Raw genomic sequence first — 27995 nt, forward strand, 5'->3', positions numbered from 1 at the left:
TTTCAAATTCTGAAAAATTCTGCATATTTTATTTGTCAAAATAATACAATATAATCACCAAGTTTCAATTATTTTGGTAATTTATTTCAAAATACTAACTAGCAAGTATGTTTGTAACAATACAGACAACAAAAAAGATTCAGGAAATGTTTTTTGACAAATAGATACCTTACTTGACATATTAATACAGAACTCTGAGTAATAATTCATTTAAATTACTATACAGAAACATATTGCAAAAGCTTGGGGGAGTCAGGGATAACCAAGGAGCTGAGGGAGAGGGAAATAATTGCTGGGAAGGAGCCTGGGAGTGAATCTGGAGGGTTGTTGGGTGTGGATGGGAGAAGTATGGAACACGGTTGTTGTTTGTATTTTTTGGAGGGGGGGATTGTTAGGGGGCTGGGATGTCTCCCCCACGCAGATCCTGGCTAACCCCTAGCCTTTCCTATTCAGGCAGGCACATCTGCCCCAGTCCCCATGTGTCCCTGCACCCCACCTGACCTCATGTGTCCCTGCAACCCCCACTCCCATTCAACCCCTGGCTCAATACTGTCACCCCACTAGCTCCTGTGCCTCCACCCCAGTCTGTTCCCCCCACTAACCCTTCTGAACACCAGTCTATGTGATCTCCCTCCAACAGCCCCATGTGCCCTGCTCTGTTTGTCCCCCCCATATCCTGTGCCTTCTCAGATAGCCCTGTGGGCAGGGTGCTGTGAGGAAGGCAGCCACTGCCCCCTCCATCTCCATGGCTGGCTGCTCTGGCCCTCAGTTGGCTGCCCTTTCTTATGGTGGCACAACAGCCCCTTGAGGGCAAAAGGTGTAACTGCAATGTCTCCCTGGCAGAATCTATTTTCTGTGGGGGGAGGGGGGAAAATCTGCAGGGGACATGAATTCTGCGCGTACACAGCGGCGCAGAATTTCCCCAGGAGTAGATCCTGCCAAATCTCAAGAGTTAAGCGGAATTAAACCTGTTCTGTACTTGGATGGGACTCTACCAAAGAATAGTCAAGGATGCTACAACACAGAGGTACATATAACAGTGCTCCTGGAAATGCTGTCTTTTGGATAAGAACTAAGAGTGGAGCCCTCTCAATTTGTGGTCATTGAAGATTTTATGGCAATTTGTGTAAGAGTAGGGACATTAACCCAAATGTTCTGGTTACATTCAAGTTTGTTTAATTACATTCCACGTAGACAACATTCTCCCTGGATTTTAAATTGGTAACAGGTTATTTTTATTCTATTATGATATTTTATTTCAGATTATTTATTTTCATTCACTTCCTGCCCTAAAATAGCACTTTGGGATTCTTTGGAATGAAAGGCAATATGTAAATTTGCAATACAAATCTGTCTTAAGTGTCCACTAAAAGGATGGCCAAAAATGGTCACTTCAGGTGCGCTGTCTTCTAATAAAGATAGAACAGAACTGAACTCATTACATGTGATGATATTTTGTCAAAACATGAGGTTGCCTAGTAAGTGAATTCTCTTGATATATAAATCAATGCTAGGACCTTTTAATGTCAAGCTTATTTATTCGTTTGTTTAATAATTTATAAAGTACAAAATGTCACATTATTGTACAAAAAATGGCTCTTTGTTAGGCCAGGAAATCTTAAGGCAATGTGCATCATCTTAAATTTCCAGAGTTCACCATCTATTTCTTCCTAATTGCAAATGATGCTAATCAAATTTGGGTTTAAGAATCTTCACAGGAAATGATAAAACCCTTAATATTGTGTGGAAAATATGATAAAGGTCCCTCTTTGATTATTCCTTTGGTGTAAAAAATGGCTTTGTGTGTTGTATTTGCTCTGTCTACCACTAAAAGATATTTTCTCTAAGACGTTGTGAATCTGAACTTACATTGTAAAATTTACTGTCAGCTTATAGTGATCCTTATCTTGCATCATCTGCTCACTCTGTGAAATCACTAAAGTGTTGGGTGATCTATGAATGCGGGATCAGGCCCAATGTAGGACGCAAAAATTATACAGGTTAATCTTCTTAACCAATTGGACTGAGGCCAGAAAGTCTCAGTAGCATAAAGATTGACTTTTACCAGTAAGGAGACACAAACACAACAACAGACATTTGAGAGTACATATGTATAATGTCAGGATACAATATAGTCTTTATAGAATAACTATTTGGCAAAGAGGCAGTTTCATGTTTATAGTTTAAAAGCAGAATAGGAGATCTTCATTATTTTTGTTACAAGTCTAATGAGCTCTAATTAGAAGCATTGTAGATATTTGAAATGCATAGCCAGGTACATCTTCCTGTCGTTTTGTGATGGTCAAATGATATTTCCTTTTTGTTGGTTTAAAGTCTCCTGAATTAAACAGAACATACATATTATTGTTTACTGACACAGATGCATTCTATCAATTGTTTTATGCCTGCAGTTTACATTCTCTAATTTCTTTATTTGATCTCAAACTTCATTTTGACTCAGTGTTGGATTTGGGGTAAAAAACATTTAGAAGTGCCTAAGTCCTATTTCCAAGGCCCTTAGGAGTCTATGTTTCATTGAAAGTCAGTGGGGGACTTAGGATCCTAAATCAGTTAGGCACTTTTGAAAATTGTACCTTTAATCTCATTCTGATCTGGTCACTCTCTTCATGTGGGACTCACTTCCCAGTCCTCAAATGCAAAGGGGGTGGAAGCCTTCCACAAGTCCTCAATTATGGGGGAAGAGCCAGTGAATGTAAAGCCAGGGGAGCCACCTTGAATGCCAATGTCCCATGCCAAAGAAGACACGTCAAGTTCCAGGAAGGGTGAATAGGGGGAGTAGCTAAGTGCACACTATTGTCCTCAGCTGTCAGACAATCCATTGGGAAAGATTGCCAGTCGGCACAAGTTAAAGTAGTCTGTGCCAGGACTGTGATTGGAGCAAAGAATCAGGAAGGTTGAACCCGTCTCTGAATTTCCTCTCTTTCTCACCACCACCACTTGCACTCCTTCAGCATTCTCATCTACCCCTTCTGTCACTCACTTCTTTCACAATGACCAATTTGTTACTTCTCTCTCTTCTCTGTTGCTCATGGTCCTCTACCTCCCTCTCTGTCTTTGCTCCCTTTTGCTGATGCCATGTCACCTACTTTGAACTCTGCCCTTCCCACTATCCTTGACTCCTTCACTCCCTACCCTCACTGTGCTATCTACTCCTATTGTTTTGGGGCCTAATCCTGCAAACTCTTAGTTATATGAGTAGTCCTTATACAAGTGAGCTGTCACACTGACTTTAATGGGACTGTTGGTATATTTAAGGACTACTCACATGATTAGGGTTTTTCATGTTTGGGCCCCATTTTTTTAAAAAGTGCTGTGCAAATTTACAGTGTTATGGAGATGTAGTAAAGTAATTATGATGGTAATGATGAAGATAATAATAATGAATTAAAATATAGCTCTGAAAACAGCACTGAACTTGATTTCTGAGTTAAATACAAAGGGCCCTTCAGTCATGAATGAGGTGTACATATTATTTGTTCCAGTTCTGTGCCACTCCCACATAATGTATACTGAAAATGTACTAGATAAGGACAGTAGAAAGATTTTTTTTTGTCCTTTGAAATATTCTGCTCATAAAGAGCCTAGTAAGTCTCTAATATATCTTCTCTTTTACTTACCTTCCTTTAGGAACTGACTTAAACTTTTCGGTGCCTGGTAGTGCTATTTTCTACACCATTGCTATCTTCTGATTTACTGAAGAAAGAAACAAGTTTAAATCCAAAACCCAAAATAAGCTTTTAACATGCATAGACTGTATAATAAAAATCATAGTGTTCATCCCAATCCAATGATCTAATTACCTAGCATGCACTAAAAGCATTTTACATTTTTCCACTGTGATATTACTTGAAGGCATGAGAAAAAGGAAAAGAACAAATATGTATTTTATATTAAAATATTATTATAGCAAAATAACCTATTCAGAGACCTTTACCAATCAGGTAGTGACTAGCCTAACCATACAATGCCTTCTGCATTCATTTCCTGAAGCCATAAAACCCTTGGAAAGGATTATTACAGTGAAAAATTGACAATGTTTTTTTAATAGGTTGTGCCAGTGTTCCTACTACAATAAATCAGTAGTATAAATTCATTTTGTGCTGAAAATCAGGATATAGGGTGTTGTTCCCAAGTGGAGGTATAATAAAAACACACTTAAAATTACACTTCTATAAACAAAACATAAGAAAGATACTGATTTTATTATTATTAAATTATTTTGCAAGTGTTCAGTATGGTTCATCAGTTCACCAAAAACTGAGGAAACAGTGTATAGTATGGTTCATCAGTTTTTGGTATTTTGGCTTAAAAAGGGCCAAAATGTTAAGCTTTTAAATATTAATAATATAGGGCCCAATCCTTCAGTTGTTACTCTGGAAAATCAAGAAGGTTTTTGTCTAGCTACAGGACTGAATCTACTCAGTGGCTATTTTCTAAAGGTTTTTAAAATCCCTTGTTCTTTTTGAAGTTGGGAGTGAAATCTGTTCTTATGAAGAATGTCAAAGAGGCAGTCCTGGAATCCAGTCCTATCTGTTAAAAACATGGTTACACTACAGGCAATGAAAATATGATTCCAATATGCGCAACCCATTCTGGAGGGACCACCTAAGGACGAGAGTGTAGTTTAGGCTCCATAGCATTCAATCCTTAGCCTCTCTCTGATGACTGTGCTAAAAAGGGGCACATTAGCACCAATTGTTAATGTGGTTTTTGTGTGATGGACACTTGTCCAGCAGGAAAAGGACTAAAACTATCATTTCATTTCATGTAGTCTCCACTTACAGTGCCTACATCTATTATACAGCTAACTGCTGTTGGTCAACTCAGACCTGGGCTAGATTTAACTAGTGTAGACAAAAAGTTCTACTTCTCCCATTACTTACACCTGAACCATCCAGTCCCCCTTGCAATACACTTTTTTGATGAGACTATTATTTATGACACCAACCATAAGGATTCAGGACAGCAACACACATCACAAAAAGTTAGACTCTGATGGAATGGCTCCAAAGGAAAAATTCCAGGCCATCTGCTACATAACTCTTTGCTTTAAACAGCTACTAATATATAGCTACTTAATTTAATACCAGAGAGCTTTAGCAATCACACAAACAGTACACACTATAAAAACACCTTAACTGTGTATTTATCCAGTAGGATAAAACTCCAACCTTGTAGATAAATAATGTATTAAATAAAGATCAAATGGCTTCAAAGGAGACTTTGCAGGCTTTCCAGTGAAAATAATGTGCATTTTATATACTACGAGTAAGAACTTATTTTTTTCTCTTTTAAAAACAATAAATCCCAGTTTCAGTTGGATTGTTTGTGATGAAAGTACAGCAATGTAAAGCTAACACAGCTACTCAATCCTCAACATAAGACATACCCTTGGTATCCCAAAACACTTTCCAGAGTAATCAACATAATTACAGAGTTAAATAAATAACAGCAGCACTAAAGAGGAACTAAGAGGTATAATCAAGGAAGAAAATACTATATTTTTAGCTGCCTTTGGAAATGTATGGGAGGGGGATGAGCAGGAGACTGCTCCAGATGGTAGGAGAGGTAGAGGAAAAGGCGCTTGCATCAGCAGTGTGGACATCATATAGAAGGACAAAGAGGAGACCAAGCTCTTGATGAATGGAAGGAGCAAAGAGTGGAGTAGAGAAAAACAAAGTTCATGGGAGCCTAGAGCAACTCCATGAAAGGAAGAGTACTTTTGAATAGGATCTTTAAATAAATGGGAAGCCAGTGGAGGAGTTTGGGGAAAGTTATTGTGCTTTTTAAGGTAATTATAGTTTATTTCAATAAACTAGTACATTAATCCTGGTATAAGCACGGGTATCAAAGAAGGCTAAAGCTTGTCTTTACTGTACATCCAGAGTTCCATAAGCCTCTGGGAGAAGGAATTCACCCATAAGCTACAGAGCAGCAGCCGAGCTGCCTCCCACCTACTTCTTCAGCCACAGTGTTGCAGTACTTCTTGTGGCTGGTGTACTCTGCTACATTGCATGGATGGGAAATTGGCTAGTGCATCGAACTAGCTTCATAACCTCAGCTCCTGCCCATGACCTTCCCTAAAAATCCTCTACCATGGTGGCATGGTGATCCTAACTCCCAATAAAAGCTCCCCAAATCATCACCACCCCATCCCCCCACCACAAAACCTACCCACACCAGTTCTACTGTATGAAGGGTCTTTCATGTTCTATATACAGAAGAGCCTTGTGTGTCCCATAATGCAGACTAAACTAGAAACACAGTACAAGTGAATGGACGGAAACATTCTGGACGAGTTTTCTATCTGAGAATTATCTCCCACACCCTGAATAATCTTTGATGGGAACAGTATCAGGCCATTCTACCAGGTCGATTCTGTGATAAACAATAAATGATAACACCCCCTACCACCAAAAAAACCCCCCAACAAAATATATAAGAGGGAAGATGGCAGCATTTTACAACTGCTGGACTTACAGAGAACTGGGAGCTAGGGATGTATTAGGAAATGAAATTAAAACAATACTTTGGCATTCATACTTATACCTTACAATATCTTATGTTAAGAGCAATATATATTTCTTGGCTCTAAGTTACCTAGTTTCAAAGTTATTTAATATTCCATTAAATGTTAGTACAGTCTAAGTATTGTAAAAATATTAGTCACTACTTACAGTTGCTCAATTTGTTCAAATTCTTTTTCATCTTCTGTGGGACAAAGAAAACTGTATGTTATTATATTATGTGTTTACTGTTAAGAAGTTATTTGACACTGAAAACTGTTTCACTTCATTTTTATAATAAATTAATTGTCTAACATATAAAAGAATCAGTAAAACAGTAAACAAGGAAATTCTATACTAATCGGCATACAAGATACACAGCTGAAGTACAATTTTACTATTCTCCCTTTTGTTCAAAATTCCTTCCTGTATCCTGCCTAAGATTAAGCTGTTGAATTTCCTACAGACTTCTCATTTTAGGAAAGTTTGGGGAATCTCCAACAGTTTATAAAACTGAGCATTGAGCTTCTTCTCTGTACAGAAGTGACTTTTAAGTTACATCCCATCAGTTGTCCTGAACACATGGCAGTTTGAGTCACATATACGTGCTTTTAACTTTTCAGACCCTGGGGATAAATTCAGCCCTCAGGTTATGCAAATGCCTGAAAAGTCACCACTAAACTATGGAATTCAACTTAAGCATCCTATTCCAAAATCCACTGAGATTACACTCTGCAGGTCTGTCCCAGTTCATATCACAGAATGGATATCTGAAAGGGATATTTGTGCACAGGGGCTGCGATCAATGCATTTTGTTTTAATACATTGCTACCTTCCCCCTCTCCACTATAATATTCTTGACATGAGTAATCTCCATCAGTGCCTGTGAATGTTTGTGCACTCACTGTTCTGGGAGCATTTAAAATCAATCGTTGAAATCCTTATCTGCTAATTTTACTTGTGTGAGTAAGGTTGGATTAGACCCTATATAGGCACCTGTGTCCCTACTAAAAGCATTTAGGACATGAATTTGACCCTAAATATTAGGAAATTAAAACTGAAATAATGATTAATACTCAAAAGAAGATATTTTCATTTAGAGAAAAATATATAGACAACTATCATGCAGAATTAGGAGCCACATTTTGTCCTTGACTATAATTTAAATTGAAACGGTGTGTAGAGTATGCCTCTGTATCTAACAGATTATAATATTACAAAGTGCAATAAGTTTTACTTAAAAAAACAAACAAAGAGATCATACCTGCATGCTTCTGTTTCTTTTTGGAGTACATCTCATACAGGAAAATAATGGCTACTAAAATAATAACTTCAGCAGCTATTGCAAGAAATGGTTTGAGTGGTGTCATATAGGTGAGAACTTTAAGGGATACTTTCCCTTTGCTCTCTCCTAGTTTAAATACAGCTTGGCACCAGTATGATCTATCATCTTTCTCTGAGATCTTCAGAATCTTGAGTTTTGTTATGTTGGCATATTTTTCACCCATTATATACTTATCTGGCATCAAAGAATCATTAACAGCAACCTAATATAAAAAGATATTTGAAAATTATATGATTGCACTGTCAAAAATGTTTAATAAAATCCTTTATACTTTGAAAGTGGAAAATCCCTGTATTTACAACAGGTAATGTTAGTTATAACATTAAATGGTGTTGCATATGATCAATTCAAGAAAAGGCACTAAATAATAGTAAGTGAACATTTAGTTACTGCACAAAGACCATATGCTCCTCTAGATATCTGCGCAAACCATTAAGTGATACCAGTGGGTATTTCACTTGGCACTGTGTGGCGCGTATAGGCCTGAATTTATATCCCAGCTCACAGATAATAATTAAACATAGAATTTTTCCCTTTCTTCCAAGATAAGTTTGACATCCCTGCTTTATAGACTAATTACAAGCTATGTCCACACAGCCACAGTACACAACTGTTCAGTTCAATACATAACAGCACAGGTGAAGAAAGAATACCTTATTTAGTTCAAATAAGAGGAATTTTAGCTAGGCAACTCCAAGGAAAACAAAAGTGCTACAAGAATCAGGGCTTGTCTACACTTAAAATGCTACAGCGGCACAGCTGCGCTGGTATTGCTCTCCAGTATAGACACTGCTCACACCGACGGGAGGCATTCTCCCATCGGCGTAGGTGATCCACGCTCCTGAGAGGCAGTATCTAGGTCGATGGAAGAATTCTTCCGTCGACCTAGCACTGTCTACACTGGGGGCTAAGTCATTATAGCTACGTCTCCCAGGGGTGTAGACATAGCTATCTATACCAGTGTAAATTCCTACTGTAGACCAGGCTGAATTGTACCTTCAAAGTCATCAGTGAATTAATTGCTCAGTGTTCTCCTAGAGGTGCTCGCTTCTGGATGAGATGTAACACCTTGTTCTTGATCACTTAAAAATACCATTGCACTTTTGGCAGACTCAGTGCTCATTCCTGATTAAATTCTTATTGGATCATCAGTCTGCCTGGCTAAAATGCCTCTTTTGTGCATCCCCATCACACCTCATTGAGCAGTTAGTTCATGCATGACTCTGAAGGTAGAATTCAGCCTAGTGAATTACCAACATTGATTCTACCAGCATTTGTTTTTTCCCTGGAGATTATTAACCTGGCCCAACCCTGCTTGGTTTATGTGATCTGACAATAATACTGCCTGAGGTGGTACAGCTGCAGATAAACTACACGTATTCAGGGATAGAAAATGGGAAGCGTTGAGTACTTGATGCATCCCTTGAGCCTGATCTTCTGGCACTTGCCGGACTCTATAGGAGATTTGCTTTTGACTTCACTGATGTACGATCAGGCCTATTAACTAAAATAAGAGTTGGAAGTGCTCAGCACCTTCAGGACTTGGTCTCAGAACATACATTATTTTCCGAATGTGATCAACATTTTTGTTTTGATCAACTTCATTTGTTGCTGTCCTTTGCATTTTGCCCACTCACTGGCACAGTTTCTTTGATGTTGAAACTTTGGACCAGATCTTCAGCTGATGTAAATTGGCTTATCTCCACTGAAGTCAGTGGAGCTACACTGGTGTAAACATGTGAATTCAAGTATTTGTAAATAATGGGAATTGGGAGAGTGTGATGGCCACTTAAATAACATCTCCAGGTTAAAAACTGATCATTCATCAAAGCGAAAAGTTGGCAAAAATGAAAAATGTAATCAGTCCTAATTATTACTTAGGATGAGACCTGGTATAAATGACTAAGGAACATTATAGCTGTAAGGGTTAATGTGGCTGGGTTGGTCTAGAAATTAGAGCAAGGAGTCATATGGATTTGGGTTCTAATCAAGGCTGTACTTCTAAATTACTGTATACAGTTGGGCAGAACACTTACCTTCTTTTGTCTTAGTCATCCCGAATGGATAAAAATCAAGATAACCTGATTCTGCATTTTAGTTAAACTTTGTTAGGAAACTAAAGCCTCCTGTCTTTCCTATATAGAGTTATCCAAGCTACTGAAAAATTAAATATCTGCCCTAAATGTACTGTAGTGGTCCTTATTCAGGACCCTGGGCTCCACCATAATTCTCCTAGAAGACAGATGCTGTAGGGGAAGGATGGATGGTGTGGAAATGCGGAAGCAGTGATCTCCCCATAGGTCTTCAGCTCCACAGTTGTGGATAGTTCAGGCAGATCGTCACAGATGTCTTCCAGGACATCATTCCTCACACCAGTGGTGATACAGCAGTATAAGACAATGATTATGCTCTCGGCATTACCTTGTGCTTCCTTCCCCTCTGTGTTGCAAAAAATCTGAGAGATTATTTTAGACAGCAACAAGGTGGGAGACCATCTCTAGATGGGTTCTGAAGAGAAGCCATGTTGCGTGAACAAAAAGGTAACCCAGGGTATATTGTGGAGACACTGGAAATACTGTGAAGCCATTGGACTTCATACAAAACGCCTGCCCTCCGGACTCCTGAGGATTAAGAGAGATGGCTAAATAGGTCCCACAACAGGATGATTAGGAGGAAATTGTAAGTTGAATGAATAATACATATTTTTCCCTATGGAGGACAGTATGTCTCTCGGTTCCTATTCAGAAAAAGATCCCACAGGAGTCAACAGAAGTTTTGACTGAATGTGGATAAAGTGAACACCTCAGGATTGGGCCCACCCATCTGATTTGTTTTGAGTACATTTGATTGCGTAATCATATGGTGCAGGTCCTCAGTAAAGATATCTATGATGTCCGATACTGATAGATTATAGTTTTATCATTTGGGTGAATTCATATCAACTCTATCTAAAGGATAAGCTAGGATTTGTGAAAGCTGCTGTAGGTCTACAAAGCATGAATTAATTATACCCTGCAAAATGACAATGTGCTTGCAATCAATTGTTTCATTGTTTTGTGTGATCAATTAAGGGAAATCTTACCTTGTCACTTCCATTACTCATGTACCAGATCCAGTTGATGGGAACATATTTGATACTTTTACATACCAGAGTAACAGAATCTCCTACATAACTGACTACGTGATGTTCTTTTCCTTCAATCTGAGGTACTAAGAATAAATAGAGAAAATTTACTAAGTTAGCTCTAAGGGTTTTAACTGAAATATATATCACATCAAAGCTTTTAATTTTTAAGAATGTATTAGTAGCAAGTCCATTCTCTTTTCATATCCCCAGTTAATTCGCAAACCATTGTATAGCATATGGCTTCTAATGTGTGAAGTATGTAAGGGTTAATTCTGGCTGGTGTTCCACATACAGAATTTTTATTGATATCTATGGGAATTCTGCTTGCAGAGCAGTTGCAGGATTTGGCATCAGTGCAGTAGCTATCATAAATTAACTTTAAAAGCTAAAGTATTAACTGACTTGTGGTATTTCTACCCTCCCACCCCCATACCCATCTGTGAGAAATCCATGATTCAGATTCTGCTACAATCTATATGAATACATAAGCTAAGCATAAAAATTCATATAATTTCCAAAACTGCAAGACTTCTTTTCAGACTATAGTAACATAAAATAATAGTATTTGGTCAGTTTTGTGTGCTGAGAAATATTGCTTCAGAACAGTTTTTCACTTCATCTTGATTGAAAAAAATGAAGGGGTGATGGAAATGTTATACTTTCAAACACTGACTACTAGATGTAGATGCCAAGTGAAGCCCAAGCCTGCAAGACACAGTACGGGGCCACAAGAAACAATGAATAAGATGTTAATTTGGAATTACTTGTGCTATAATTTTATCATCATTCTAGATGACCTAAAGCCTTCCCAGAAGCCCATATCCTCTGTTGAACATATTGCTGCACCCCCGATATAATTAGAACTGAGCAAATAAACCATGACAGATCATTTACCTGATGAATGTCACCTCTTTTTTTCCTGTTCTTGGAATGTCTACTAGCCGATCATGATTTTCTCAAATGTATTTTATTTCTTACATTTCACTGGCTCTGCCTTGCTATTTGGAATATGAGATGACGTGCTTAGTGAAGCTACGTCACCACAGAAGACATAACAGGCCAGATCCATGCCTTCAATGGAGCTATGATAATTTATAACAGCTGAAGATTTGCCTCAAGTAATTTTTTTCTCTTCCTTAATAGGATGAGTTTAAATTCTATACGTTTTCTGTTTCAATTTAAATAAATAAATGTAATATTCACTTTCTGTGAGTATTCAAGCTTGAAGTCTTCAAATTCACTTTCCAGGAGCGTTCATGCTAGTATAATGTGATTGCAGAAAAGTGTGCAAATGTGACTGAAGAGAATTCATAAAAAATTCAAATGAATATTCAAGAACATTTCTCACTACTTGCTCAATTCTAGATGAGTGTTACTAGTGGAAGCTTAGTTGTTACACACGTTAGCAATGTACATCAATCCAGCTGTCACCGTGTACCATCATTCCATATTTTACTCATTATATCTTTAAAAAGGGCCTTTAAAGTCAGAGTAACTTTAATCATTAGCCTGTTTTAGTAAAAAGGGACAGTATCAGTAAAAACTGTTGCCAATCCTGCGCAATTTGGGAGAAGAGGGCAAAAACAAAACTAAAAGATCAGAGCAAAGGAACTGGTACAAATAATAAAGGCGGCAAATTTGAGTAAAAAAATCTGAAAATGCTTGTATTCTTCCAGAGGATTTTTACTGAATTAAGAAATATTTTCGCATGCAATGGCAGAATATAGTTCTAGGTATTACAAGTACAGCTGCCACTGGCAGTTTATGTGACTAACACTATACATCAGGGAAGCCATACACATAATTCATGCAGGGAAGAGAGTTTGGAGTCTTCGCCCAGGCTTTTGCATGGTCTTCTTGAAGGACACACAGAATTACAGCTCAGGGAAATGCAGTGGCCGTTACCAATTTGATCCACTTTTGCAGCGCCTTGGAGGCAGAAGGGGTGCTGAGTAGGCAATGACTTTGCCCACCTCTACTTGCACTAGGGTTAGAATGCTGCGTTGCTTAAAGTCCTAGATTGCTCCCTTCCTGTGGGGAGCCACAATATAGCCTTAAATAAGGATGAACAGTTACAACTGAAAAATAAACCTCTCCTTTTAAGGAACAGCAGGATTTGAACTCAGGCTTGGAGGGGAACTAGGTAACAAACATCCCCACACTACATCAGTGGCAGATATAAGCTAGCTCCTCCTTTTGACCCACAATCCGCAGAGGTGTACCAAGAAGTGTTCAAATTACAGTGTGGATCCTGAACTGGCTGTCATGACTGCCCTGCTGCTGAACACCTAGTAGTGACCGTGCTCTGACTTGGATTCTGACCCCTGGAATCCTAACACAGCCCCCAATACCTGGTACTGATCCTTGGCCTGATTCCTAAGTCTGGCTCTGACCCTTGGCTGACTCTTCACTCTGACTCCAGCTTGACCTTCAGCTTCACTCTTGACCCCGATACTGGCTCTGACCTCTAGCTTCAGTTTCTGGACCCCAAACTCCTGAAACTAGTCCTGCCTACGTTTGCCCAGGATCCTGATGCTCCTATATATTCTTGCTTATTGTAGATATGTATATGTGTTGTGTGGACATTTAATATTAATGAATACATTAGAGCACTCTCTGAGTGTTAGATCCTATGGTCTCTATAATCTCTTTCTCTTAACTTCTCTTACATTCCTGTTATTTCTTGTAGGCACCCTGGGTGAAATCCTGGCTCCAGTAAAGTCAATGGAAGTTTTGTCATTGACTTCAGTGGGACCAGGATTTCACCCTAGGTCTTTTTCACAGAATTCTAGCATTCAAGCTTAAGTGCTGTTAGTGCTAAATTCATCCCTTGTTTGTAATCATGGAGTTAATTTTAGTCGTGTGGACTTTAAACCACAGTGTTTAGCAATCAGATGTACTAGCATATCTGTCATTGCTTGTGATCTGGAAATTATTCTCACCACATTAGCAACTGGAAGATTCAGATCTCACTCTTTCCCCATTTCCCGCACATTGGCATCAATCTGAGAGCATGTCAAATCAGCAGCTTTTATGGCATCAAAAGTGGCAGCTCTTGACCATTCTGAAGCAATTCTCCCATCTTATGGTGATAAATCAACCAGTGCCTATTCATCGTGTTTTGACAGAGGTGACTTCTCTGATTAACTTTTCGCAGTAGCTATTTTATACTTTCAAAAGAATAAGAGTTCCTTTGGCCTATTTAAAATACACACTAGAATAGGCACTCAGCTAAAACTTATTCAGATGCTCATAATGAAAAAATATATTGCCATTTCAGACGATGAAAGAGAGTTTGAATAAAACACTATGCTTCTTTCTTTCTTTTATTATCAACCCAGAAGTAATTGCACTGTAGCAGTCTTGCTCTCCAGTGGTTGGAGATTTGAAAGCAGATGTCGTGCTTCTATGAAAGACTGCAGTGTATAGGATAAAGTTTCTTCTTTTTTATTTTTTCAAAGTTATGTGGCCAGGTCCTCAGCTGATGTAAATCAGCAGAGTTCCACTGATTTCCTTGGAGCTGTGCTGGTTTCTGGCCCCACTGATTACAAGTTCTGTATGGTTTATTTTTTTTATTTTAAAGAATGTCTCCAAGCAGAGTTCTACCCAGTGCTGCATACTGGCTCCACTGGTTTTCTTAACAAACCAGTGAGTGCTAACCTCTTTCTTGTTTGTTTGCTTGCTTGCTTATTGGTTTTGGGTGGTGAGGGTAGGGGAGCTCCTCAAGAGCACTTTACATTTCCTTATTTGAGCATCTCTTTTCATTTTAATGGCTCCAAAAGTTAGCAAGGGGCAGAATGTCTTTTGGATTAAATGTCACTAAATTTTACAGTCCATTTTACCTGTTTCTCAGTCAATTGAATTTCACCTGCCAGTATTTAGGGTACATCCTAAAATTTCTAACATATTCTAAAATGCATATATTTAATGGACACACTAATACAGTCTATTCAAATAGATTGCAAATATATGTGTTTTTATATATATATTTATATATATATATATATATATATATTCTTTGTAAATTCGCAAATGCTCATTTGAATCTGAAATTGCCAATATTCATCCAAATCTGAATTTATCCCAGATCGGTCTCAACTGTACCAGTCACTAGTGATTTTCCTATTAAACTCAATTATGTTTTGAGGTTTACATTTTCAAAAGTGACTAGTGATTTGGTTGCCTCAATGTCTTTTGCAATGTCTAAATTGAGACACCATTAAGAGGTCTGATTTTTCTAAGAGTAATGAGCCTCCACTCTGAAAATCAGACCACTTTAAGATGCCTCCAGCTGGGCACTTCAGAATTTAGGCTTACACCCTCTTTTAGCCTTTTCCATGTAAAGAAAGGAACTAAAAGGAAGGCACTAATTTAATCCATTGTTAAATAAAAGGTTAGCCTTTGTTCAAAACTCTTCATTTCATATCTTTGGAAGGGTTAGCATGGAAATTACTCAAGATTCTCACTATGGCCTGGTCTACACTGGGGTGGAGGGGATCAATCTAAATTACGTAACTTCAGCTACGTGAATAACGTAGCTGAAGCCAATGTACTTAGACCTACTCACCGCGGTGTCTTCACTGTGGTGAATCGACTGCTGCCGCTCCCCCGTCGACTCCGCCTGCGCCTCTCGCCTTGGTGAAGTACTGGAGTCAACAGGAGAGCGCTCGGAGGTCGATTTATCATGTCTAAACTAGACGCGATAAATCGACCCCCGTTGGATCGATCGCTGCCCGCCAATCCAGCAGGTAGTATAGACATACCCTTAGCTTAAGAGGCTTAGCAACTACTGCTATAGTTTTAACCATAAAGAAATAATAACAGTTTTCAGCTTTAATGGCCAATTATTAATATGATTAGCCAACTATGATTATAGTTCAATGTGTTATATTGGAGGTCAGAATAGATGATCACAATGGTCCCTTCTTGCCTTATAATCTATTAATGTTTATATGATTTTCAAGTGAAACAACCAAAGTTAATACAACTTGCCTTGTAAATGAAATGTGGCTTTAACTTCTTGGTCCCTTTTAAAAACACAAGTGTAATTTCCCATTTGGTTTCTATCTCTGATCTTCAACCTAAAAAAAAGCAAAATAATTAATGCCTATATCTTTGCTGTCTCACATTTAAGATACTAGACACTTATAGAAAAAAAGGAAACTAGAAAATATTAGTACTGGAACATGAAATACAAGTTGCTAAAAGGGTTGGGTTCAGGTTTCATGCAGTCTGACAGAAAGAGAATAAATAAACTCTATGAAATATAAAAATTAGAAAATGTACGCATGGGTGAATATGCACATATATTGTACTCTTTCTGTATTTCACAAATTCACACATAGACACGCTCTCAAGATAGGATGTCTTTCTAAATGCTCTATTCAACCACAAGTTACTGGGTTACATGCAAGTTTACTGAGTGAAATCTAAGGCCTGTGTTATGCAGGAAGTCAGACAATATGAGTTCCTTCTGGCCTTAAAGTCTATGCATCATCATGAAGCCTATGGATCTTGCAGCTGTAGATCACCCTACAGAATAATTTTTAAAGGGATGTCATACAGTAGAGCAAGTGCTGGACTCCCATTTGGCTCTGTCACAGCCAGTATGGAAGTCACGCGTGTAGACTATGCATGCACATGTGCAGTAATGGGTAGCTGCGTAAGTGCACAACCCTGATATTCCCTATCCCAATTTCTACCACAATGGAGAATTTGTAGTGTTATAAAAATGGTGGCTCTAGAGTGTTCTTCTCTGGAAACTTTTGAAATACCTGATAAAACTCCCTTTTAGAAGATTTAAATACAGTTCAATATTTTCCCCCCAAAATATATCCACCAAGTAATATATGGAGGAGGAGTTAGTGCAGCGGATGGAGTGGAGGGAAGAGAAAGGCAAAGAGCTCTTCCATCTCTTCTTCCCATGGTAGTGAATACAGGTGGTTTAGAAGAGAGGCTAACAGGTAATATAGAGCAGTGGTTTTCAAACTTTTTTTCTGGGGACCCAGTTGAAGAAAATTGTTGATGCCCATGACCCAATGGAGCTGGGGATAAGGGGTTTGGGTGTGGGAGGGGCTCAGGGCTGGGACAGAGGGTTGGGGTGCGGGGGAGAGGGCTCCGGGAAGGGGTCAGGAATGAGAGGCTCTGGGTTTGGGGGCGCTCAGGGCTGGGGCAAGGGGTTGAGGTACGGGAGGAGGTCAGGGCTCTGGTCTCTGGGGTGGGGCCAGGGATGTGGGGTTTGAGGTGCAGGAAGGGGCTCCGGGTTTTAGGGGGGCTCAGGGCTGAGGCAGGGGATTGGGGTATGGGGTTGGGGCGTGGCCTTACCTCCGGCAGCTCCTGGTCAGCAGCGCAGCCGGGGTGCAGAGGCAGGCTTCCCGCCTGGCATTGCAGACTGTGCTGCACCCCAGAAGCAGCCAGCAACAGGTCCGGCTCTTAGGCGGAAGCGTGCAAGCAGTTCTGTGCGGCTCTCACCCGCAGGAACCACCCCCTCCCATCTCCCATTGGCCAGGCCGGTGCTCGGGGCAGGGGCAGTGTGCAGAGCCCCGTGGCCTCCCTGCCTAGAAGCTGGACCTGCTGCTGGCTGCTTCCGAGATACAGTGCAGGGTTGGAACAGGTAGGCACTAGCCTGCCTTAGCTGGGCAGCACTGCCAACAGGACTTTTAACATCCCAGTCTGAGGTGCTGACCAGAGCCGCTAGGGTCCCTGGGTGCTGAACAAGGCAACCCAGTGCCTTACATGCCATGACCCAATACTGGGTCACAACCCAAACTTTAAAAAACACTGGTATAGAGGCTGCTCTAGTTAGTTGAGCGAAGGGAAAACCAACTTCTCCTCCCTAGCCAGGCACCATCTCCGCCTACTACTCCCATTTCAGATTCCGCTGCCTGGAGCAGTCCTCTGTTTACCAGACAGAGAGGAGAGGGGACTGAACTACCTCACGCCAGGAAGAAGCGACAGAGCTAACCCCAACCCCTTACATAATCCTTGGCTCCCATGTATGGGTCATGGAATTGTTCCTCATTCAATGTGACCTTTTTAATGTCTATATCTTTTGTAACATACCTGGTTTTATAGATATCACACCTTTACATGGAAAACATTTTTCATCAGATATACTACAGCACATACAGCCCAAGCTGATAATGGTTACCCAACAACATATGTATTTGATTTAATTCCTTCAGTTGTGCCAGGCAAACTGTAAAGAAGACTCACGTATATTGAGTACTCCAGACATTTTTGGTTTCATTAACGGTGACATTGCTACTTTTGACTGTTTCATTATCCTTCTTCCACATCACTTCAACAGTTCCTGAATCAGTGGATGGGCGAGTCAAGTCACACGAGAGTGCAATGTTAGCTGGACTGTATAATATGACATTTTTTTCCTCTGGAGCACTGGAAAACCCTATCAAAGAATAAAACAGATGAAATTATCTGAAGGAAACATACTACTTCCTTTTGGGGGGTTGGGATATCTTTCAATTATTGGGCCAAATTCTGGTTCCATTTACACTGATGAAAATACAGAATAACTGCACTGACAGCAATGGAATTAATCTGGATTTTACCAGCATAAATGAAGGCAGAATTTGGCCCCATTTTTTCATATATATGCTGCCTAATGTGGACAGAACCACAGTTTTAAGCAACTATCTTTTAAGACAGTGTTAATGTAGAAAAGAGTGCTTTGCGTAAGTAAGACCATAGAACCAGAGCTTTAAATTACAAAAGAGACTACGGTTGTCACTTTCAAAAGTGTCCAGTATGTGTGACTGTCTTGGGGGTCACACATGTGACTGTTTTGCTTGTGTGCCTAAGTCACTTAGGCACACACATCCCACTGAAAGTCAATAGTATGTGTACTCCTAAGACATTTAGGTGCTTTTGAAAATTCCACACTCTGGTCCTTTTGGGCCTACAGTTTTAGATAGTCAACAGCAAAACTCCCAAATTCAATGCTGCTGAATCAGGCCCCAACACGACTGTTGCTTGAGCTGATCATGTGTTGTTTAAGCTATCTTTAGATCCATCTGCTGCTGCTGTTGCTGCTTTCCCAATGGCAAACTACCAATAGTGCAAGCGGCAATGTGAGAACATTCCCATATCCACAGTGAAAATGACACATTTTTGGCTTTTAACCAGTTCCTTTTGGGTGTAATGATTTGCAGAACCAAAAGGGTTTTGATTGCAAATAGACACTTTCTACAGGCTGAAAAACCATGTGAACAACAAGCCTTTTGATCCTGAAAGATATAAATAAATCTTCATATCCCCAAGCCCTGTGTTGACATTGCATTCCATCCTTGCACCTTCCTTCTTGTCCTGCTGCCTTAACTGCTGTTGGCCTGACTGTATGTCTGATGGAGTTCTGCTCTCTGGGAGCATACCCTGCAGCATACCTTGCATATAAGAGTTGCACTGCATTGCACAACTCAACTCCTTTTTGAGAAGAACAGCGGTTGAAAGGAAGCCATAAAGCATGCCCTACTAGTTCATCAGAGAAATTGGAATCTAAGAGTCAAGTAAGATACAACACAGGAAATGGAAAAGCATCATTCCAAGGCACACAAGGCCTCACCACAAAACACTTTTTTTTAATATGCTTTTGACACAGGCATTTGAGGCTTATAGATCAAGGGAGCTTAAAATTCCACAGGTGGAATGTTAAAGCCCCAGATCAAGGAATATTAAACTTTAAGTATAAGGCCTAGGTCTTGTGTTTTCTTCTGTAGGAGAGTGGAGTCATAACCACAATCCATTTACTAAAAATAACTATCTATTTCTGGTGACATCTCTTAGATGCAAAAATATAATAAGAGCATTAAATCTGCCAGATTTGTGTATAATCAAGAATCAAGGTGATTCTTCAAATGGATATTAGTGTAAATTTTGCAATCAGATGAATCATGAAGGCTAAAACAATATGAGTGACATTCAAGATTTGTTATTTTTAAAATGCTGCACTCCAGATGAATGGGAAATTATACTTCTCTGGTGTTAGATGCAGGAATTTCTATAGTCCCAATCACCATAGCATCTGAGTAGCTAGAGGAAAATGTACTGAGAGATGTAAAAAGGTAGAGATAACTGTTAGTGAAATATTAAACTCTAGTGGCTTCACATGGAAGTCTAGCACAAGGTCTATGCATCACTTCCATCCCAGTTCAGCCTTCAAAATATTACACTGGCCCAATGTACGGCATGAATTTCACCCGATGGAAGTTGAGGATGCTCAACACCTTGTGGAACTGGACACTTAGAAACTGCTGTCTATTTTAATCTGCTATAGTTGGGGATGGCTTGGGGTTTTTGTTTCTGCTACTAATTTGTTATAGCTTCCAGTTGGGTAACTGGAAGTTTCTGCCTTACATGATCCATCTGTGGCTCTCCGTTCATCCTCCCAGAGTACCCACTCCTGTGAAATGCCGAGTGTCTCCTGCAAGGTGCAGTATGCCCTAAACTTATCTATAGGTGGATTCACTAGAACAGTGTATTTCCCACTCCTTAAAGTGATTTATGGTTCACACATTTTGTCATTCCTAGCAAAGAAGACAAAATACTTATTTCTCCAACTTGTGTTTTTAATAAAATGCTGAGTCTGATTTTCTGCAGCATAAGTGGCTATTAGAATGGAATAACAATGAATAATGGGCCAAGCTTATTATTCTTTTCTCTCCTAGAAGGCATGTAGTTTAAGTTTTTGCCTACTGTGGTATTACTAGTTAAACTGTGGATAAGAGACATGCCTACCTTAAATACATTTTAGGCATAAAGATGAAGCAGTACAAGCAAATAATTTTGTACTACCACAGCCATTTGATGTTACAGAATAACTGGAAAAATAATTCTAACATTAAACATGCTACAGGGTGAAGAATAAGCACATTTACCATCTATGGATATGCTATACACCGCTAATGTGAGATTAGATACAGTCTCCTCAGTCTGCTGATTAAAATCTTGTGTGGTGAGATGTGAACCTATCAAAAAAGAAAAGTTGAAGTGATTATCATACAGCTGTCATTATTCAGCAGAGTGTTATTGATATATTGTAACTGTTTATTTTAATAATCTTAATAGAAATGCAGGGACATTCTAGAAGACTAATTTCCACTCAGCTTTTTTGCCATGTATCATGTATTAATTGTCAGAATATGAAATTAGTGGTGGCGTGAGATCATCATTATTATTATGCCATTTTTAAATGTTAATTTCTGCCTGCTGGCTCTTGCTACAACACTGTAGCCATGACCATGACAAGTGGAATATCTAGCTATGCTAGGACTTGATTCAGCAATACAGTTAAGCACCTTGATGAAATGGGTCCTCTATGAATAGCTGGGATTACAGTGAAAATAAGAATCACCACGACTAGACATACAGTCCTGGGGTAAAATCAATGACAAAACTCACATTGATTTCAATGGTCCATAAAAATTCCTCCTATCATGAAGAGAATCTCCTGCTCTGCATAGTGATCCTATTAAATAACATTGCATTCATGTTTAAAAGACACTTCCTTCCTGCAGGAATAGAAGGAATTTTATAGGGCAAGGACTGCAATGGAAACTGGGGGTGGGGGAAAATTCCAGATTTTCCACATAAGAAGTTAAAACTCCTGTGCCATTAGACAGGAGACAATGAGCTGTTCTGAGGCTGCCTTTTCAGAACTCTAGATAGCCTTACTAATGGAGGAAATAAGCAGCTGTCATGCAAACAGTAACCACTGTAAAGCACAATTCTATTTCTTTCAAATTCAATAGTACTGTTTGCTCTCAGGTGTTGTCTGTATTTCAGGAATAAAGCAGGGAAGTCACTAAACCAAAAATTGCATATTTGAACAACAAATATATTTTGCACAACTAAAAAGACATTTTCTGATTAAAAAACCCACAAACTGAATCTGTACAATATTATCAAGACCGACAAATGTGCGCACGCAGATCACTAATAAATAGGAGCCCAATCCTGAGAGGTGTCAGTGACTGTCAATAGAGCCATTAGAAATTGAGGCTGGGGAATGGTCAGCGTGAAACCTCTGCAAAATCATAGGAATTCAGAAAAAAATGACTTGCAACGACTGAGGTTTGCAAAACTGTGACCTAGAGGGTTAGTGCAATTTTTTTTTTTTTTTTTTAAGAAAAAGTGTTAAGAGGGGGGATTTAAAACACAGAGGTTGTTGAGCAACTTGCTTAAGAGGCATCATGGTGTAGCTGATTTGGCCTGGCCCAGGACGTCAGAGATATGGGGTAAAATCCTAATTCCACTGAAGCCAAGGCAAAACTCCCACTGATTTCAGGGTTCAACCCATGAGTTCAAATTCTGATTCTTACAATGACTTTTGTATGACCTTGGACAAGCTACTTAAATGTTCTGGGCCTCAGTCTCCCCTTCTGAAGAATGGAATTCATGAGAGGTACTTACTTCATAAGACATCATACTGTCACGGCCATTTGAGAAAAGGGATAATGGGGGAAAAGAATTATAATCTTAAACATACTATAGTATAACAATTAAGATTTCTGTTTTTTACCAGGGGTAGATAAGTCATGTCCCTTTTCGGTATAATCTGAAATGCTCTCTCGAGTTTGCTGATTGATATCTCGTGTTGTCATAGCTGTACCTATTGGGAAGAAAAAAGGGTTAAAACTATTTTATTTCCTTTCAGTTGAAATGATGGGACAGATATAACTGAATTAGAAATTAGTTCTTTTCATGACCTAAATAAAAATATGGGCTGAATTTCTTTCAAACAGCTGTCTGGCTCAGTGTGCACAGCTATAGTTACCTTGCAGAAGAATTCCATTCAGTCAGTTTCCTTTACCACATACATGTCAATTGTCAGGGTGTGATATTAGTGGTAAAGCAGTAGTGTGAAGTCTTCATTAAAATTGCTATGGGCCAGATTCTGACTGGCCCCACATTGGTACACAGTAGGCAGGGAAACCACAAAGATCCTCCCTCCCACCAATTAATAAGGGATAGAAACATTCCAGTATGTATACTTAAGATGGGGAAGGGGTTGCTCTGTCACTCTTCCCTTGAGAATGCCTGATGCCCCAAGGTGGTAGAGAAAGATGAGGAGGAAGTAAGGTCATGTCTTCAGCTGCTCCCATACGCTGGCTGACAGAATGTGCCAGTTTTGCAGTAGGCTTGCTATCTCTGCGTGCCTAGGAGCTCCCCAAAGGGGTACTATGGCTCCCCTAAATGGCATAATCTCACCTCAAGTTATTTAATAATTATTATTACATGGGCAATAACCACAAACAAATGATTGCTACATTTATGACTAAAAAGCACAGAAAGAACAAAATTTGTTCATGTCTATAAGTAGATGAGATTGAAACAAAAACCAGGCTTTGCTGAACAGCCAGTACTGTAGCAAAAACAGGATGTGAAAAATTGCTGCTGCCCTTTGAGTAACTGTGAGCAGGCGTGTGTCTAGATGGAGTGACACTGTGTACTACCTTCAGCAGAAGGCAAAATCAGAACATTTGCCAATTCCATAAAGTACTTTCCTCTTCCTACCAACAGCACTGCTGTCCAATATAGATTGAGAAGGATCTCTTTGACCTCTCTCACAGGTGTCTACAGCACAGAATCATATGAACTCTTTGTGTCACAATCAAGTTCAGACCAGACTTGTCTGACGCCATCTGTACTAGTTTTTTTCCTTCACACTTCAACCAGTTACGGTCATCAATGAACCAGTTTGATCGGAGGGATGATGTTGAGGGACAATGCAGCTAAGGGCCTGGGTATTAATGGGGTTGACACCAGGTATTTAATTGTATCTTACAGATATTCAGTACATTTGTTCCATAGCCAAACAGCTTTCTCCAACAAAGCATCAGACTCTGGGTTTTGTTTTTGTTTTTTCCATATTTGCTATATCCCTAGAGTTTTACAAATTCTTCAACCCTCTTTACTAGAGTGTCAGGACCATGCTTGAGGAAGCTGGCTGATTAGCAAAGCTTGGGATTTGGCCTGCCTCTTTTTTTTCTTTTTTTCTTTTTTTTTACAACTCAGGCTGAGTTAGGTCCACCTGCCTCTATCAAACAAAGACCCTGGCAGCATACGGTGGAAGCAAGTAGGGTTAAGAACATGAGGGCATCACTTCACATTGCAGGAACTAATAAAGAAGGGATGGAAAAATCCTAATCCATCAGGTAAATGAGGTAAGTGTTGTTATTGCACTTGGAAGCCCAGAACTGCTGCAGGGGACCGGTCTGATCAACACAAGGATTGCCTGGAATTGTGTCTGGCAGCAGGGTTCTAATCCTCATGGAAGGATAGCATGTACTTGCTGCTGTATAGACATCAATGCACTTAAAGACACAGTAGGTTTTGAAAGCTTACAGAAGACTTAGTAGAAAGGGACTCTTTCTGGACTTTTTATCTTCTCACATTTTCATAATAAAATTATGACAAGGCCATGCCATATCAACCTGAAGAAAAATATGTGGGGACGAGGCAGAAGACGCCAAGAAACTACATGAGTTTCATATTGCATAGACTGACTCAAACAGCCCTATCAGAGTGGAGAGGTTTGTGAAGACATCTTACATGCCTCTGCTCAGTTTTTATCAGTTCCCCCCACAACTATATGCATTAGTAGATGGGATTATAAAATAGTTTTAAAATTAATAAACCATAAATAGCAGCAATACAATGTTCATTTATATAGGCCATGTCTTTTTGGCTGTAGTACAGGACACTCCAAAATAAGACAGAAAGTGCCTTGTGTCAGAGAAGTCACTGACCAGAGCTTTCCTTCCACTACTTATCTATCCAGCTCTGACACACTTAATTCAAGAGAGAGACCTTTGTGAACAGGCTGATCTTTCCTCCGAATAGACTGGCAGGCCCTGGAGTTGCTGAGAACCATGTCAATTACCCACAGGGTACAGACCATAGTCTTTGGGTCCTATTTCATGCTCCATTGTTTAAGTGCTGAATTTTAAAATATCATGATGTCCAAATAAATAAATAAGATCTTCAACAGCTGCCAAAAGTAGGCTGTCATGGTTAGTTTACATGGAGTTTTTCCAACAATAGCTTTCAGAAAGTGCCTCTTTTATAAAACAAAGACTTAAATAATAGTTTTGGCATTAGACTAGGGTTCTCGATTAATCGCAGGTAACTCACGCAATTAACTCAAAAAAAGTAATCATGATTAAAAAAATTAATCACGATTAATCACAGTTTTAATTGCACTGTTAAACAATAGAATACCAATTGAAATTTACTAAATATTTTGGATGTTCTTCTACATTTTCATAGATATTGTATTCTGTGTGTTGTAATTGAAATCAAAGTGTGTATTATTTTTTATTACAAATATTTGCACTGTAAAAAAGATAAAAAATAGTATTTTTCAATCCACCTCATACAAGTACTGTAGTGCAATCTCTTTGCTGTGAAAATGCAACTTACAATGTAGATTTTTTTGTTACATAACTGTACTCAAAAACAAAACAATGTAAAACTTCAGAGCCTACAAGTCCCCTCAGTCCTACTTCTTGTTCAGCCAATTGCTAAGACAAACAAGTTTGTTTATATTTACAGAAGATAATGCTGCCCTCTTCTTATTTACAATGTCACCAGAAAGTGAGAGCAGGCATTTGCATTGCACTTTTGTAGCTGGCATTGCAAGGTATTTACATCCCAGATATGCTAAACAGTCGCATGCCCCTTCCTGCTTCGGCCACCTTACAGAGGACATGCTTCCATGCTGATGATGCTTGTTAAAAAAAATAATGCGTTAATTCAATTTGTGATTGAATTATCTGGGGGAGAATTGTATGTCCCCTGCTTTGTTTTACCTGCATTCTGCCATATATTTCATGTTATAGCAGTCTCCGATGATGACCCAGCACATGTTGTTCATTTTAAGAACACTTTCACTGCAGATTTCACAAAATGCAAAGAAGGTACCAATGTGAAATTTCTAAAGATAGCTACAGCACTCTACCCAAGGTTTAAGAATCCGAAGTGCCTTCCAAAATTCGAGAGGGACAAGGTGTGGAGCATACTTTCAGATGTCTTAAAAGAGCAACACTCCGATGCAGAAACTACAGAACCCGAACCACCACCACCACCAAAAAAAAAAAAAAAATCAACCTTCTGCTCGTGGCATCTGACTCAGATAATGAAAATGAACGTGCATTAGTCTGCACTGCTTTGGATTGTTATAGAGCAGAACCCATCATCAGCATGGACGCATGCCCTCTGGAATGGTGGTTGAAGCACGAGGAAACATATGAAACTTTAGTGCATCTGGCACATAAATATCTTGCGATGCAAGCTACAACAGTGCCATGCAAACAGCTGTTCTCACTTTCAGGTGACATTGTAAACAAGAAGCGGGCAATATTATCTTCTGCAAATGTAAACAAACTTGTTTGTCTGGGTGACTGGCTGAACAAGAAGCAGGCCTGAGTACACTTGCAGGCTCTAAAATTTTACATTTTTTTATTTTTGAATGCAGGTTTTTTTGTACATAATTCTACATTTGTAAGTTCAACTTTCATGATAAAGAGATTGCACTACAGTACTTGTATTAAGTGACTTGAAAATACTATTTGTTTTGATTTTTTACAGTGCAAATACTTGTAATAAAAATAAATATAAAGTGAGCACTGTACACTTTGTATTAATATATTTGAAAATGTAGAAAACATCCAAAAATCTTTAAATTGTATTCTACTATTATTTAATTGTAAAAAGAAAAGGAGTACTTGTAGCACCATAGAGACTAACCAATTTATCTGAGCATGAGCTTTCGTAAGCTACAGCTCACTTCATCGGATGGTGTGATTAATCGCACAATTAATCGTGATTAATCTTTTTAATCATGTGATTAACTTTTTTATCATGCGATTAATTGCGATTAAGTTTTTTAATCGCTTGAGAGCCTTACATTAGACTGCTGATTCTTAGACCTTTTGCAGCACTTGACATTTTCAAAGTACTGTACCCCCATTAACTAATGAATCCTCCCAATAAATCTGTGAGATAGGAAATTTAAACTCTTAGATTAGCCCCTGGATTTTAGTATCTAATATACCTATGTGTAACCCCACACCCGAGAAAAAGAGGAGATTGGCTACTAAATAGACTGTGACATGGAAGATGCTCTAACTTGCAGTCAAATTAGGTCTCCTCAAAGATCACAGTGCAAGAACTACTTTGCACTTTCTACTGGTACACACTGAGACTGTTCTTAAAGTTTCTAAGGAGCAAGAACAATCCCCAGCCACTGCACAAGCACAGAAGGAAGGGATGGTGATTGAAAAAAAAAAAAAAAAGTCTAGTGCAAAGCGACAGGAAGCGTCGGTCGCCTTCCAATTAATGCTCTAGTTTCTTCTGAAGAGGAACAAAAACAAAACAAAAAAAAAAAATACAGTAAAAACCCCCGAACCCCTGCATCAGACAAATCTGACGTGCCCATATAAAGTGATTATTTTTTCATGGGGCGTGTGGGAGAATTTCACTATCTAAGCTAGAAACTTAGGGATGCTTCAGGGCGGAGGGGATCTTTGCTGGGCTGCAGTTAACAGAGGCAAGAGAGCACGTCCTCACTCCCAGTATGATCCAAAGAGGGGATGGATGGATGTCCTGAAGTTAGCCTAGCGAGACAGGCGGCGGCTGGCGACGCCACTTGCAGGAGACCCGCGGGCTTCGCTCGCCTCGCTGCCCTCTAACACCCCCTGAAGGACGCAGCTGCCGGGGGCCGGTGCGGAGAACAACAGGGAGGATGCTCATATTTACCTGGTTCGTTAGCATCCGACAGCCACAGAGCGGCCAGGGAGAGCAGCAGCTGCAGCCGCACGGAGCCCGCCCCGGAGCCGGAGACGCGCATGGTGCGGGCCGGGCAGCTGCAGTAGCTCCGCAGCGAGACTCCTTCTGCGCCCGGCTGCCGCGCCCGAGTCACGCAGCGGCGCCTCCCGCCGGGCTGGTGCTCAGCACGCGCGAGGGACAGGAGCAGGCT

The 27995-nt window shown here is 39.6% G+C and overlaps 1 protein-coding gene across 1 annotated transcript; it reads right to left on the reverse strand.

Annotated features, from left to right (window-relative positions):
• Positions 1-27995, reverse strand: EMB (embigin). The gene is made up of 10 exons (XM_077816829.1): positions 27776-27995; positions 22536-22625; positions 20893-20982; positions 18215-18407; positions 15992-16080; positions 10955-11082; positions 7792-8074; positions 6699-6732; positions 3639-3714; positions 1-2338 (listed from the first exon to the last, which is right to left on the reverse strand). Exons 1-9 carry the CDS (start codon positions 27864-27866, stop codon positions 3657-3659), a joined length of 1056 nt encoding a protein of 351 aa, XP_077672955.1. The 5' UTR covers positions 27867-27995; the 3' UTR covers positions 1-2338; positions 3639-3656.

The sequence above is a fragment of the Eretmochelys imbricata genome, chromosome 5 (genome assembly GCF_965152235.1).
Source record: "Eretmochelys imbricata isolate rEreImb1 chromosome 5, rEreImb1.hap1, whole genome shotgun sequence".
NCBI lineage: Eukaryota > Metazoa > Chordata > Testudines > Cheloniidae > Eretmochelys > Eretmochelys imbricata.